Source organism: Homarus americanus, unplaced genomic scaffold, assembly GCF_018991925.1.
Source record: "Homarus americanus isolate GMGI-L3 unplaced genomic scaffold, GMGI_Hamer_2.0 scaffold4896, whole genome shotgun sequence".
NCBI classification, from domain to species: Eukaryota; Metazoa; Arthropoda; class Malacostraca; order Decapoda; family Nephropidae; genus Homarus; species Homarus americanus.
Window position 1 is genome coordinate 4,615,256 of NW_024749657.1, and position 12,790 is coordinate 4,628,045.

At 39.9% G+C, this 12,790-nt stretch overlaps 2 protein-coding genes and 1 long non-coding RNA gene across 6 annotated transcripts in view; 2 read left to right on the forward strand and 1 right to left on the reverse strand.

The window, feature by feature from the left end:
* Positions 1–379: 379 nt before the first annotated feature.
* The window catches only part of LOC121853685, a 45,728-nt gene continuing 33,317 nt past the window's right edge, over positions 380–12,790 (forward strand). Inside the window, exon 1 of the long non-coding RNA XR_006086386.1 lies at positions 380–501. This is a non-coding gene — a long non-coding RNA (uncharacterized LOC121853685). The remainder of the gene's footprint in view (positions 502–12,790) is intronic.
* Positions 4,461–6,544, forward strand: LOC121853676 (dormancy-associated protein 2-like). Of its 4 annotated transcripts, none has more exons than XM_042348015.1 (3): positions 4,461–4,568; positions 5,680–6,052; positions 6,107–6,544. In XM_042348015.1, exons 1-3 carry the CDS (start codon positions 4,563–4,565, stop codon positions 6,337–6,339), a joined length of 612 nt encoding a protein of 203 aa, XP_042203949.1. In that variant the 5' UTR covers positions 4,461–4,562; the 3' UTR covers positions 6,340–6,544. The 4 variants fall into 4 exon arrangements, with proteins under 4 accessions (XP_042203949.1, XP_042203950.1, XP_042203951.1 ...); XM_042348016.1 differs by having other exon boundaries at positions 5,680–6,034; XM_042348017.1 differs by having other exon boundaries at positions 5,680–6,034; positions 6,161–6,544.
* Positions 9,949–11,363, reverse strand: LOC121853677 (holotricin-3-like). Its single transcript, XM_042348018.1, has 2 exons — positions 11,258–11,363; positions 9,949–10,477 (listed from the first exon to the last, which is right to left on the reverse strand). Exons 1-2 carry the CDS (start codon positions 11,264–11,266, stop codon positions 10,103–10,105), a joined length of 384 nt encoding a protein of 127 aa, XP_042203952.1. The 5' UTR covers positions 11,267–11,363; the 3' UTR covers positions 9,949–10,102.

Here is a 12,790-nt window from a genome sequence, read left to right on the forward strand (position 1 = left end):
AATAAGTTTCACACCCTTTAAGTAATCCAGGCAGTATTTAAGTACTGCAGGCACTATATAAGTGCCACCAACATACAGGCTTTACTAACGTACAGCATTGAATAGTTACAATGCTTCATAGTTTGCAGTTATGCTTTAGTTATCCCTAGATATGTAATTTTCTTTCGTGCCCAAAGAACGAAGTAGTTCTTGTTAAAATTGTAAATCCTTAAGTTTTTCAGTTATTTGGCACCAAAAACTCATTTTATTTACACAGACTATTAGATGTTAATATAATTTTATTTAGATGGTAATAGATAATTATTAAAAAGGCGTTTTATATTTTAGACGTAAAAAAGTAAAAAGGTGAGCGCCATCTATGAGTCAACAGTGCCACTAAACTGGTGATTCTGGAAGTCCGTCACCAGTAGCCAGGAGCAACACTTAAAGGGGAACCAAGGTGGAGGACGGAGCTAGTGTACGACGACGTGAAAGCCCAGGAAATATCCGCCTGAGGCATAGGTAAGAACTTTATTAATAGTAATATACAGTGTTCGAAATAGGGCAGTGTATATTGGGGGTCATCATCCTCAACAGTGACTGCACTCCACCCAGAGGGGGAGCAAGCCTTTACAGCTGGTGCTGTGAGATTTTTTGTTTTAAATCTGACCATTTTGAGGCCATATGCAGTGGATATTAGAAGTTACATAGGGAGGTTGCAGCTGACTCCGGAGCGGCTGCAGGTGTAACTCGGGATGGGGGCGGTTGAGCTGTGCTGCCAGCCGCCCCGGCCCCTCACCAAGCATCAGAACTCGACCAAGAGTGCCCATGCCGAACGTGTACCAAAAAGCATAGTGATGCAGATTGCAGACTTCATACCAGAATGTTCATGCAAATTTAACATTTTTCATCGCCATGACAAAAATAATAAAGGTTACGTTTTTATTCACTTTCTGAATGATCACATATTTAAAATATATATTTCCTTCGTAATAATAATAAACACATCTTATTTGAGGGGGATCCACGTGGTTCCTCCTGAATATTCTATTTCCATGGGTCAAAAGTGTTGTAGGGGTATCGATATATTAATGTTGTCTAGCACTCAGGATGGAAGGAAACTCTAATGTGGTTTTCTTGTATAATATATAAGTTATATGATAGACAGTCTGGTGCTGGAGATGCCTTGTGGTGAGGAGCTGCTCAGTAGAAGACGTTCGGTGAGTAGCGTGTTGAAGGAGGTAGATGTGCAGGAGCTTCGTTAGAGAAGGTGTTGCCTGTTGCTGGCCTCCTGGTTGAATGAAACGTTAACAGCGTGGAGCTTGCTGGAGGAGATGTTGCTTGTTCAGGAAAATGGGCAGAATGAGAAAGCTGGTTGGTGAGGAAGCTCAGAGGACAGCTGGTGGGTCGCCATGCTCGCTGGCCGGAGCGAGGACCGCCAGGCAGGCGAGGAGATGCGAGGGCTGCCAGGCAGCGGCTGAGGAGGAGATGTTGCTTGTTCAAGAAGAATGGTCAGAATGAATCTCAATGGAGAGACAGAGCTTATATACCCAGCAGCCGCTATGAGTCATGTTGGGAAAACCTGAGAAGTCGCCGGCCTTTTGGCTCGGTTGCTAGGATACGGCGGGCATTGGAATGCTGATACGCTTGGTTGCTAGGGAAGACGGTAGCAGGTGGTGTGCAGCTACGCAGTTTGTAGGGGAGACGTCCACTACAGTGTATTTGGGGGGCCAACCCCACCCTCCCCCCAACCTCCCTCGCATTTCGAACACTGGATTTTTATATCATATTATATAATGTTAAGAATACTGAGTAGTTGATGGGGGTAGAGGTGGAGACAATGGCTACCACCAAAAGGAGTTTGTTGGTTTTCTTAATGTTTCCTATACAAGTGTTTTGATGATTTATATATATTGAAACAAACGACAGCTTTCTACTGTATTATGATTTTAAGTACTTCTCAGAATTTTTTTTTTCATTTACTCTATCCTACGATCATAAATTCCTTGTAGGTAGGCAGGGCATGGAGATGGGGGAAATTACGGAGTAAAAACACGGCGAACACTGATGTTATGGCATTAAAATTGCTCTAGGTGCATTTGTGACGCCCCAAATCATTTTCTTACCTTTCAAGAGTCTGATAGCACATTTTCTTGTTTCCACCATTGTTCGTTGTTGACCACCTGTATAAATTCTGAACCATTAATCATGATCCTTTAAATAAAATAATAACGCATCTTTAATAAATTTACATTACGTTAATAACGGTCTATTGTTCTTTCGTTTAGTTATTTAATGTATTCAGTCTTCTTTTCGTATCATCTATATAGAATCAATAATTGATGTAAGTGTGTCATATTTTGACTTTTACAGGATCTTGTCGACTGATTACATTCTCTTTTAATTGTTTTAAATACCGTTAACAGTCGTCACAATTCTCTATTAACTTCCTCCTCACATTTATGCGTATCCCCAGGTAGGGAGGTGGGGGGGACATCACGTGAAACTGCGTCTTTTGAACTACTGGCGAGATGCGTTGTTGTGATTTTTCATATCGTGATTTATCAAACCTAGTTCTTGATGAATCTCGCTTGATATCTTTCATTTGTGACCATTGGTTAATTAAGAACACTTGCAAATGTTCAAAATGCGGAAGAGACTTGCATATTACGAAAAACAACAACTTTTAATGTAATACGCGATCCTACGATTATGTCAACAGACGCCGTACAATTAATCGGTGTCGTTTCAATTATTAAGATAAGTTGTTTAAGATTTCTATTTCTGTGTTTAATATATTATTAGCATTATATTAAAATAATGCATTAAATTTTTTTGAATAGAACCTAATAGAACCTCACCCAACAAACCCTGGGTATAAAAGGTTAGGTTCTATGGGGTAAATGTTAGGTCAGGTTCTATTAGGTTCTATGCATTTTTGTATTAATATGATATTAGTGTGTATTCTGTGTTGCTAGACTGACTGACAGTAAATGTATGTTTGATATTCGTGAATAATAATAATAATAATAATAATGATAATAATAATAATAATAATAATAATAATAATAATAATAATAATAATAATAATAATAATAATAATAATAGTAATAATAATAAAAATAATAGAGGTATCATTAAAGTTTATTGACAACACGTCACACTCCTAAATGCTGTAATTATTATTTTTTCAATTTCTTGTTAAACCCCAATTATTATAACCGAAGGCAGACACAGCTATTATCGTTAACCACTTCGATGTATTCCAAGCGTAACAAACTGCTGCATTAGGGTTTAGAATTCGCTTAATTATAAAACAAAAATGTTGACACTACCAAGGTCGGTTGTCTGCGCTTTCGTACTCAGGTGCATCAAGTTACTGTAACAGATACTAAATAAGATGGCCGTCGAGGGTGGCCCGTCTTGTACCGTACATTAATGTTCCCGAAGACCTATAGACGGCGAGTGTGGTCAAGTACGCTTTACTTTGATGACAAATGGATGTACATTATTATTACACAGAGTTGGTCTTTATAAAAAGAGAATGAGTATATTCATATACAAGAAGCGGCCGCGAAGAAACCTGAGGTACATACTAACCACTTACTGGGCGTTCCCCAGATTCTCACGCACTCACACTGTCTGCTGCTACTGGTCGACCCTCCTGCGATCACACACACTGCATCGGTACATTGAGTGTTGCCGATGCTATGTATGTTACTGTTATTGTTGTCAAATATGGTTCCTTATCACGAAGTCTCATGGGATGTATGGGGTATCGCGATATCGTTACGGTGATGGTAGCAAAGAGCCGAATCTTAGTAACTGCTTCAGGAAGTTTCAAGGTGGAAGTCATAGTTACCTGAAGTATGTGCAGCAATTTTGGGAAGAGAAGGGGAGACTGCGGAGACTGCTGTTATGAACTATTAGTAATAACTTTGTAACATTATTAATAACACTACAGTTGTCAGTGGAAGATAAAAATAATCATGGCTGGAGCAATGATACGCGGTCACCGACCCCAGGCACTAAGAAGACACATTCAAGTAACAACAACAACACAAGGAAGTGATGGTGAAGAAGGATGCAATTATGGCTGAAGTGGCAATAGTACCCTGGCGTCTTGCCCAGTGCTATTGACCTGTAGTAACTTTGTATCCTTAGTGGTAATTATTCTGCTATTTTTATGATAATAATGATTGTAAATAATGTAAGATTCGGGGCCCTGATTTAAGGGCTGCCCTAAACGTATCATGCATTTATGTGAGTGACATTAATCTGTAGATACAGATTCTACTATTATTAACTATTCCAAATATCTTGAAGCAATTACCAACTCAACAATGGTCGTTCTAGTACACATTCTGTATTACCATTACTTAATTTTGGTGCGTAAAATGCATTTCAAAAGTCTTGTTTTGGGCATTGTTACCGACTGATGAAATTACTTCTCACTGGCAACTCGCTAGCTCCTCCCTCTCCACGCGTACCTCGCCACAGGGATAAATACCTTGATTCCTTGCTGCAAAATCTAGAGAGGACACGGCCTTTAACCTGGGATAAGAACCATCTCACCACACATCATGAAGGTAAGTAATTTAATACACTGTAGCTAACTAAACAATTAAGTCCTTTAATCTAGCAAATTTTAGAATCCAATTCAGCTTACTTGATTTTATTTCGTGGATTTAACCAGTGATAATATACAGTATTACTAAATTAAGAAATAAAATTGGATTGATTTTTTACTGAGTTGATAAATTTTTTGTTAGTCTGAATGATTTTTAGGGTGATATTTCTCAGCGAAAAAAAAAATGCAATTCTCGGTCACTAGCCTTTATATGAAGAAAAACAAAACCAAAACATTAATAGTCATTCCATTCTGGCCACATTAGTGTTCACGCCCTTGCTTGGTAATTAATGCTATACTTATCTTGAAAAGTCCTTGTGTGTTAGTTCACGTGCCCTATACTTAAGATATTACAAATGGCGGTTCATGGTTCTTTATGAGGCTCGACTATGTTAACACTGGTGGTTCATAGTTTTGTGAGACGAGTATAACCCACAGTTATGGTTCACAGCCAAATATAACTAGGAGAATGCTAGACGGTAATTCCCAGACTAAAAGAACGTAAAATTAAAATCAACATAGAGAATATCGTATCATTATTAATTTGCTCTATAGGTAAATGTTAAGCATAACTCCGCAATTTTTTATATAAATATTTTGATGTAATTTTCAGTAAGAATAACACAATTTTGAAAACCATTTAGAAATTGCCCCACAAACTCACTAAACCTAACCTAACCATGATTATACTGTGTGGTTTGTGAAGTTTAACTCATAAATAAATATTAAGACATTTTGGCCCCACCCGTCATATTCTATTATAATTTATATGAACGCTTCGTAGTATAATCTTACGTAACTTCACTTGAACCTTTCTCAGATTTAAGTCAATATAACTTCACCCAATTTAACACAATATTAACCTGCTAGTTATCCAAAAAATCTGGAACATAAAATCCTCAGTCAAAATATCCAAGAGACAACTCGACTCGTGGTGATGATGTTAGTTTGTAATGTTAGGGTAATTCTTAAGCTAGTTTCCCTCTGGAACTATTACGTACATTAAGGTTTCACTTTTCTTGGGTTATTTTTCATTGTTTTAGCACCGGTGTTATTGTTTATATTTTTAGATTCTGGTGATGCTGGCCTTGTGTGCCCTGACTGGGTCGATACTCGCTGCTCCGGATCCTTCGCCCAACCCTAACCCTCTGGCCAGCCCTGATCCATTGCCCAAGGCTGATCCTGTCGCTCTTCCCGACCCTGACCCACATCGAAGTCGAGGAAGGGGTCGAGGCAGCCGTTTCGGAGGATTTACGGTCGGCTTTTCAGGACATCGTGGTGGTGGAAGGCATCGTGGTTTTTCAGGACATCGTGGTGGTGGAGGGAATCGTGGTTTTTCTGGACATCGCGGCGGTGGAGGATACTTTGGAGGTGGAAATCTCATCAGTTTTCTTACTGGTAGCCATGGTCTCTTCGGTAGCCGTGGTAGACCTAGTAGCCATGGTAGACCTAGTAGCCATGGTAGACCTAGTAGCCATGGTCTCTTCGGTAGCCATGGTAGACCTAGTAGCCATGGTAGACCTAGTAGCCATGGTCTCTTCGGTAGCCATGGTAGACCTAGTAGCCATGGTAGACCTAGTAGCCATGGTAGACCTAGTAGCCATGGTCTCTTCGGTAGCCATGGTAGACCTAGTAGCCATGGTAGACCTAGTAGCCATGGTGGCCATTCTAACTTTGGAAACTTCGGTGGGCACTCTGGTGGGCATAGCAGTCATGGACATTTTGGTTAACCCGGCAGCATCGTCCACACCAACTTCATTATTATACCGCCACTACTAAGCTGACCCAGCATGATCTGTCCAGCCCCTCTCACCACCTACAAAAGATAGATTCAACCACCGATTCTCCAACTACCACCACTACTACAACTACCACCCCTACAACAACTACCACCACTACAACAACTACCACCACTACAACAACTACCACCACTACAACAACTACCACCACTACAACAACTACCACCCTTACAACAACTACCACCACTACAACAACTACCACCACTACAACAACTAAGCCATATATACAGGGTGATTCAGCAAAGAGTACATTAAATTGGAGGATGAAATCCTTGGATAATTCTAAACCACAAAGTCTCTTTCGTTAAATGTCAGATTCTGCATTGTTTCCATGTTACAATACATTTATGATGTTGTATTAATGAGAGTGAAATTGAAGTGAAACCCCCATTGGTTTTTGTAATCAGGCCTGTACATGTCGTACCATTGATTGTCTGACGCGTTCCAGAATGCCTGGACTATGTTTAATTTGGTTACACCTGTCACTAACATGTGGGCATATGTAGAATCTTACATTTTACCAGAGAGACTTTGTGGTTTAGAATTATCCAAGGATTTCATACTCCAATTTAATATACTCTTTGCTGAATCACCCTGTATATTGAACGTTCGTGTTGCTGTACCCAAATTCTGTGGCGTACTTAAAATGTCTCTGGATCTTGTATGGCTGTATCGAGTGTTAAAGGCTATTGATAAATTTTCCATATACAAATATTGTTTGTCTCACCACCAATATTTTCATGATTGTGTTTGATATTAAATTGGTATTGTATTATGTTGTATGGATATAGTGCATTATATTATTTATTCTTAAATAGCACTATATTTCAATATTTATATTTTCTACGACTTAAAAAGGAACATCAATAATAATTACATTATTATTATTATTGTTATTGACGTATTTTTAGACATTCAAAATAAATTGTCAGGTAGTCGAGTTTCAGTTGTAGGCGCTCGAGTCGACAGTTGAGAATACGAATTTATAACTGTTACAATTATCGAACTCAATATTCTTCCCTTAATAAGACGAGTGTCAAGATTATTCTTAAAGTTTATTTTGGTCGGAATGGGAGTGTGATATTTTGAGATATTTAATTTTATGGCCACTTTTCCCATGAAGTGAAGTGACAGCGTTATTCAATTTCAATTTCAATTGTTTATTCCTTGATAGAGGAAGCGGGATCCTAGTGCTGTCACTAGGTACCCCTGTACAATGACACCAGAAGCATCTGGCAAGTGTGACAAGTATATACAGTATAAATATTATAAAGGGGCTTACTAAAGCCTAAGGAAGGAAGGATATTCCTTTAACACATAATCAATGTTATTTACATAATATCTGGTCAGTATGGGGAGGATCATCGTGTCTCCGTCAGGGGGTCGTGGAGTGGTGGTCCAGCAGTCGTCACGGAAGCGTTGTGTGTGGGGACATCTTAGGAGGTAGTGGATAAGGGTGCGGCTGTCGGGTCTTCTGCATAATGCACAAGAGCGTTGCTCAGAGGATGCGGGGATACCAATCTCCCAAGCAAAGTCATACCCAATGATGATACGGGCAGCAATCACGTCCCCTTCCCGCGACCCTTTCCCATAGACGTACGAGAGGTCAGGAAGTTTACGGAGGACATCGTACCAGGTGGGCGGGGAGTCCAGGGGGATGGCTGCTTCCCGAGCTTCTCTCTGTTTGCGGCGAATTTGGGTCCTAACACAGCGTTATTGTCGAAGAACGTACAGGTTGTGAATACGGTATGATGAACCTTCGTGGTGAATTTGGTGACGAAATATATAATAACCTACAAGAGAACAGTGTACCTTGATAACAACAGATCTCCGCCTGCTTGTTGCCTTGGTAAGCGACATCTAAACCATGTTCCATATATATATACGTATGTGTTTCATGTTATAAAGATGCTGGTTTTATTTTCAACAAGTGCACTACAGCCTGGGTCTTCCCTATCCAGTTCTTAATTCATGTTGTGTGGTCCGCGCCCCCTCCCTCCTCTCTCTCTCCCCTCCCTACATGCAATCACAGCTCTGCATGTGAGATTTTAACACCTGGTTTTATGGCGCTGAAATGATTAGCTGGACTGGCGGTGATTAAAATATCGGTTCATCGGTTCCCCTCTGTCGCATTTTTATCAGCTATCTCGTGTGTGTGTGTGAGTGAGCGCAGGATGTCAACTTTTCCTATAGATACGTCGTTGTAATTTTACCCTCTTAAGCTGATTCCAGGTTCACAAAGGTGCACACGATGACTATTTCCCGTAATTAAAATATGTAAGAATGCAGCTATATGTTAAACTTTAGCTATAACAAAAATATACCATCAAAATCACACTTAATTTATCGGTAGAATTCTGTTATTTTGGTGGTAATGTTTGTGTTTAGGCTTCAAGTCAACCATTAGTGGATTCTTGCTTCTCTGACAGCGAGGAACATTAATCGTACGAATCCTTAAGGGTCGATAAACTACCTCTTGACTACACCTATTGATCCTTATTACTAGTCTACCAGTACACCGTCATGCTACCGAAATACTAATTGGTCTTCATACACGGGAAAGCCAGGAATAGTAATTGTTGTGGTTGATGTTGTTGTAATAGGTTAAACGTAAGTAGAAGTAATATATTGTACGGTTGTAAGTTGGTAATAATGGTTGTAGTTGTTTGAATATTAACATAAAGACCATATGAGAAGTGGTGGTAGTTTTAGTTGTTTAAACGTTAAAGATTACAGTATATGAGCAATGGTGGTAGATATTGTAGTTGTTTAAATATTAACATAACACCATATAAGAGGTGGTGGTAGTTGAAGTTGTTTAAATATTAACATACGACTATATGTGAGATGGTGGTAGTCGTTTTAGTAACTAAAACGACTACCACTAAAATTTCGTTGATCGATAAGACGTCTACAAGTGGCGAGCAAGATTGAGAACACGCGAGGCTATGGCGGAAGTGGTCAGGGTTTAGTGGTAGGCGAAGACGTAGATCCTTTAGTGGGTGTCGGTGGTTGGTTAAGAGAGCTTGCCCCGCCTGAGGACGTCAAGCTGCAGAAGGTGACGCAATAGTTAAATGATTCAGCAGGTTTTTTTTTTGCGACGTCCCCCCCATAGTTAATAATAACACTCAATGTCCAGCTACAATACTGATGCCTTATTCTCCACTTCTTACTCCAGTGAAAACAAAAAATATTGTATAGGTAGGTTACGTTATTTAGGTTACTGTAGTTTTAGTTAAGATTAGGTCAGATTATGATAGTGTTAGGTTAGATTATGACTAGGTGAGAACCAGGTTAGGTTAGGGATATGTTAGGTTAGGAGAAGATTAGGATAGGATAGGATAGGTTAGGTTAGGTTAGGTTAGGTTAAATTATTCAGGCTTGACTAAGACAGGGAAGTGGATGGCAAGTTTTCCAATTGCTCTTTCTTAAACCTGAACACGTCGATGTTTCTCACTATTATTGGCCTAATATTTGTGTCAATTTATATTTTTAATAAGGATTGGGTATGGAAGTATCATAGCATTATGAAATCTCAAATGTTTTTCTTTCAATTTTATTACAAAGAGTACAAAATCACCGTGGTACACTAGGCTGAGTTAGTTGACAAGAGCAGGAAGTGAATACACCGATGTCCTCAGCTGTGTGGAGAGTCGTAGCTGGAGTCTTGTGTGTGGTGTCGTCTTGGCGTGAGTTAATGGTGGGCGTGTACCTGTACATTAAGGCCATGGGAACCAAGGGTGATGTGAGCGTGTGGTTGATGATGATGATCATGTCCGCCAAAGCCAAAACCGCTTCCATGACCAAAACCGCTTCCATGACCAAAACCGCTTCCATGACCAAAACCGCTTCCATGACCAAAACCGCTTCCATGACCAAAACCGCTTCCATGACCAAAACCGCCTCCATGACCAAAACCGCCTCCACGTCCACGTCCTCGTCCTCGTCCTCGTCCTCGTCCTCGCCCTCGCCCACGATCTGCGGCCGCCAGGGGGTCAGGCAGAGCCGCGGGGTCAGGGAAGGCGATGGCCAATACTAGGAGGGCACACAGGGCCGCCGCCACTAACCACTGTAAAGAAGAAAACGCAAAATTTTAACACCCTGAAATTTATTGGTTTATATATGTGTGAATGTCAGTGTGTAGAGCCAGGTATGTCTCAGTTGGTGTAAAGAGCCGTTTATGTAACAGCCTGTATAGAGCCAGGTATATCACAGCCTATGTAGAGCCGGGTATATACATATAGTAATAATAATAATATTAATAATAATAATAATGGTTGCCCCTCGTATAATGAGGGTGGCTTGCTCTAGGGCTGCTTTGGCGTGAATTTGTTTAAGGTGTAGAAGTTGTCGCCAACACAACAACCGTACCCTAAGTAACGAGTTGCATGACCCAGTGTCAAGTAATAGTCCTACATGATCGGACAACTCGTCAACTGCACCGGCTAACTATTACCTCGGGGGACCTGGATGTTAATCGATTTGCAATCCGCAAATCGACTAACACCCAGGTCCCCAATTACTGCTGGGTAGACAGGGGAAATGGCGTAAAGAAACTTGCCCATATTTTTACCCTGCCCGGGGATCGAACCCCGGTCCGGTCGCTTGCGAGACGAGCATACTGGCCATTACACACACACACACACACACACACACACACACACATATATATATATATATATATATATATATATATATATATATATATATATATATATATATATATATATATATATATATATATATATATATATATATATATATATATATGCCTTTTAATAAAACAGACAATGATAGCTGAAGCCTTGGTAACAGTCAGAAAATAACTGAATCTTATGGAGAAACTTACCAGTTTCATGTTGACAGGAGGAGTTAGTCAGCTTAGGATAAAGACAAAAGTTGATGTGATGTAGGAATGGTTCGTCTCGCTATATATACCAGAAGACACCGTGGGGAGAAAATGGGCGAGTCACCTTGAGGAGGAGGTAGGGTAGGGAGGGTAACTGGTGGGGATTTACAAGTTGCCACAGCTCGTGATAATTTACTTACACGGTCTAGGTACTGTAACTTTACATTGTCTGTATACCTGCACAGTCTTGGTAGTACATTGTATACCTGCACTGTCTTGGTAGTACATTGTATACCTGCTTTGCCTATATGCATGCTTTGAACTATATATCTGCATTATCTATATACTATACAGTACACCACATGCTGAATCATTGAAAACTTGTAATGAGGATTTTACTGAATAAATATATAATCTAACTAAAAACTAATCTACGAATGATGACAGAGGTTAAACTTCTCGATTGCGGAGCGATGGGATGACGCGAAGGTTGAGTCGCTAGGTGCTGTAGAATATTTAAGGCTTCCCCTGACTCCATCCCCCAACAGAAATGGGTTATATCACGTGTTCCTCTCGTCATGATGGTTGCCGACACAACAACCACACCCTGAGCGTCATAATAATACTGTACACACACTTAAATTTCTGAGGGTGAGCACTTAAGGATGATGTATCAGTTAACAGTGGATTACCTGAAGGCTAGTCCTCAGTTTATTTCACCTGAAGATTAACCACTCTAACGCTACCTAGGGAGAGTAGGTCAGGTTAGTGTTAGGGTAGATGTAGGTTAGCGTTAGGATGGCGTTAGCCTTAGGTAAGGTTGAGGTTAGGTTAGGTTAGGTTAGGTAAGGTTAGGATTAGGTTAGGTTAGGTTAGATCAGCATTAGGGTGGTTAACCTTCATATGCCCCAGAACAATAGTAACGAATTAGTCTCGTTAGTTAGTTACTTCCTTAGTATCGAGGAACATCAATTATTGTATTCACCTTAAATGTTCAGAATATGTTTACCAATCCCCCAGGGATCTTCCTGTACATGAGTCGGGCTTCTCAAAAAGTTCACACTGATTTTTCCTGGTACGTAAACCTGTATAGATTCACCAAACTTGTTTACTTGACTTTAAACCACACACAAAAAAGACATCAATATACACTAAAACTAGACTCATTTGCTTTACACTAAGAGACAAAATTAGCATACGCGTTCGAAATGTGTTGCTACGGGTGAATGCCAAAGATAAATTATATGGATAAAAAGAAAAAAACAAAAACAAAGGGAGAAGTAATTAAGTTGGTAGGAACAAAAGAGAGATATATGAGAAGTGAAAAGATTTACAGGTATAATTAGGCATGAGGGGATGATGGGAGATGGGAATGGGTAAAAGTGAAGGTGGGATGGCCAGGGGCAGGTAGACACTGTGATGCATATGATAAGGTATATAAACTGTGTCTTTTACTGTTTGGTTGAAGAAATTGTATGTAGTTATAATAACATATTTGTATACTTATTGTGGTGGTTTTCCGTTTGGTTCACC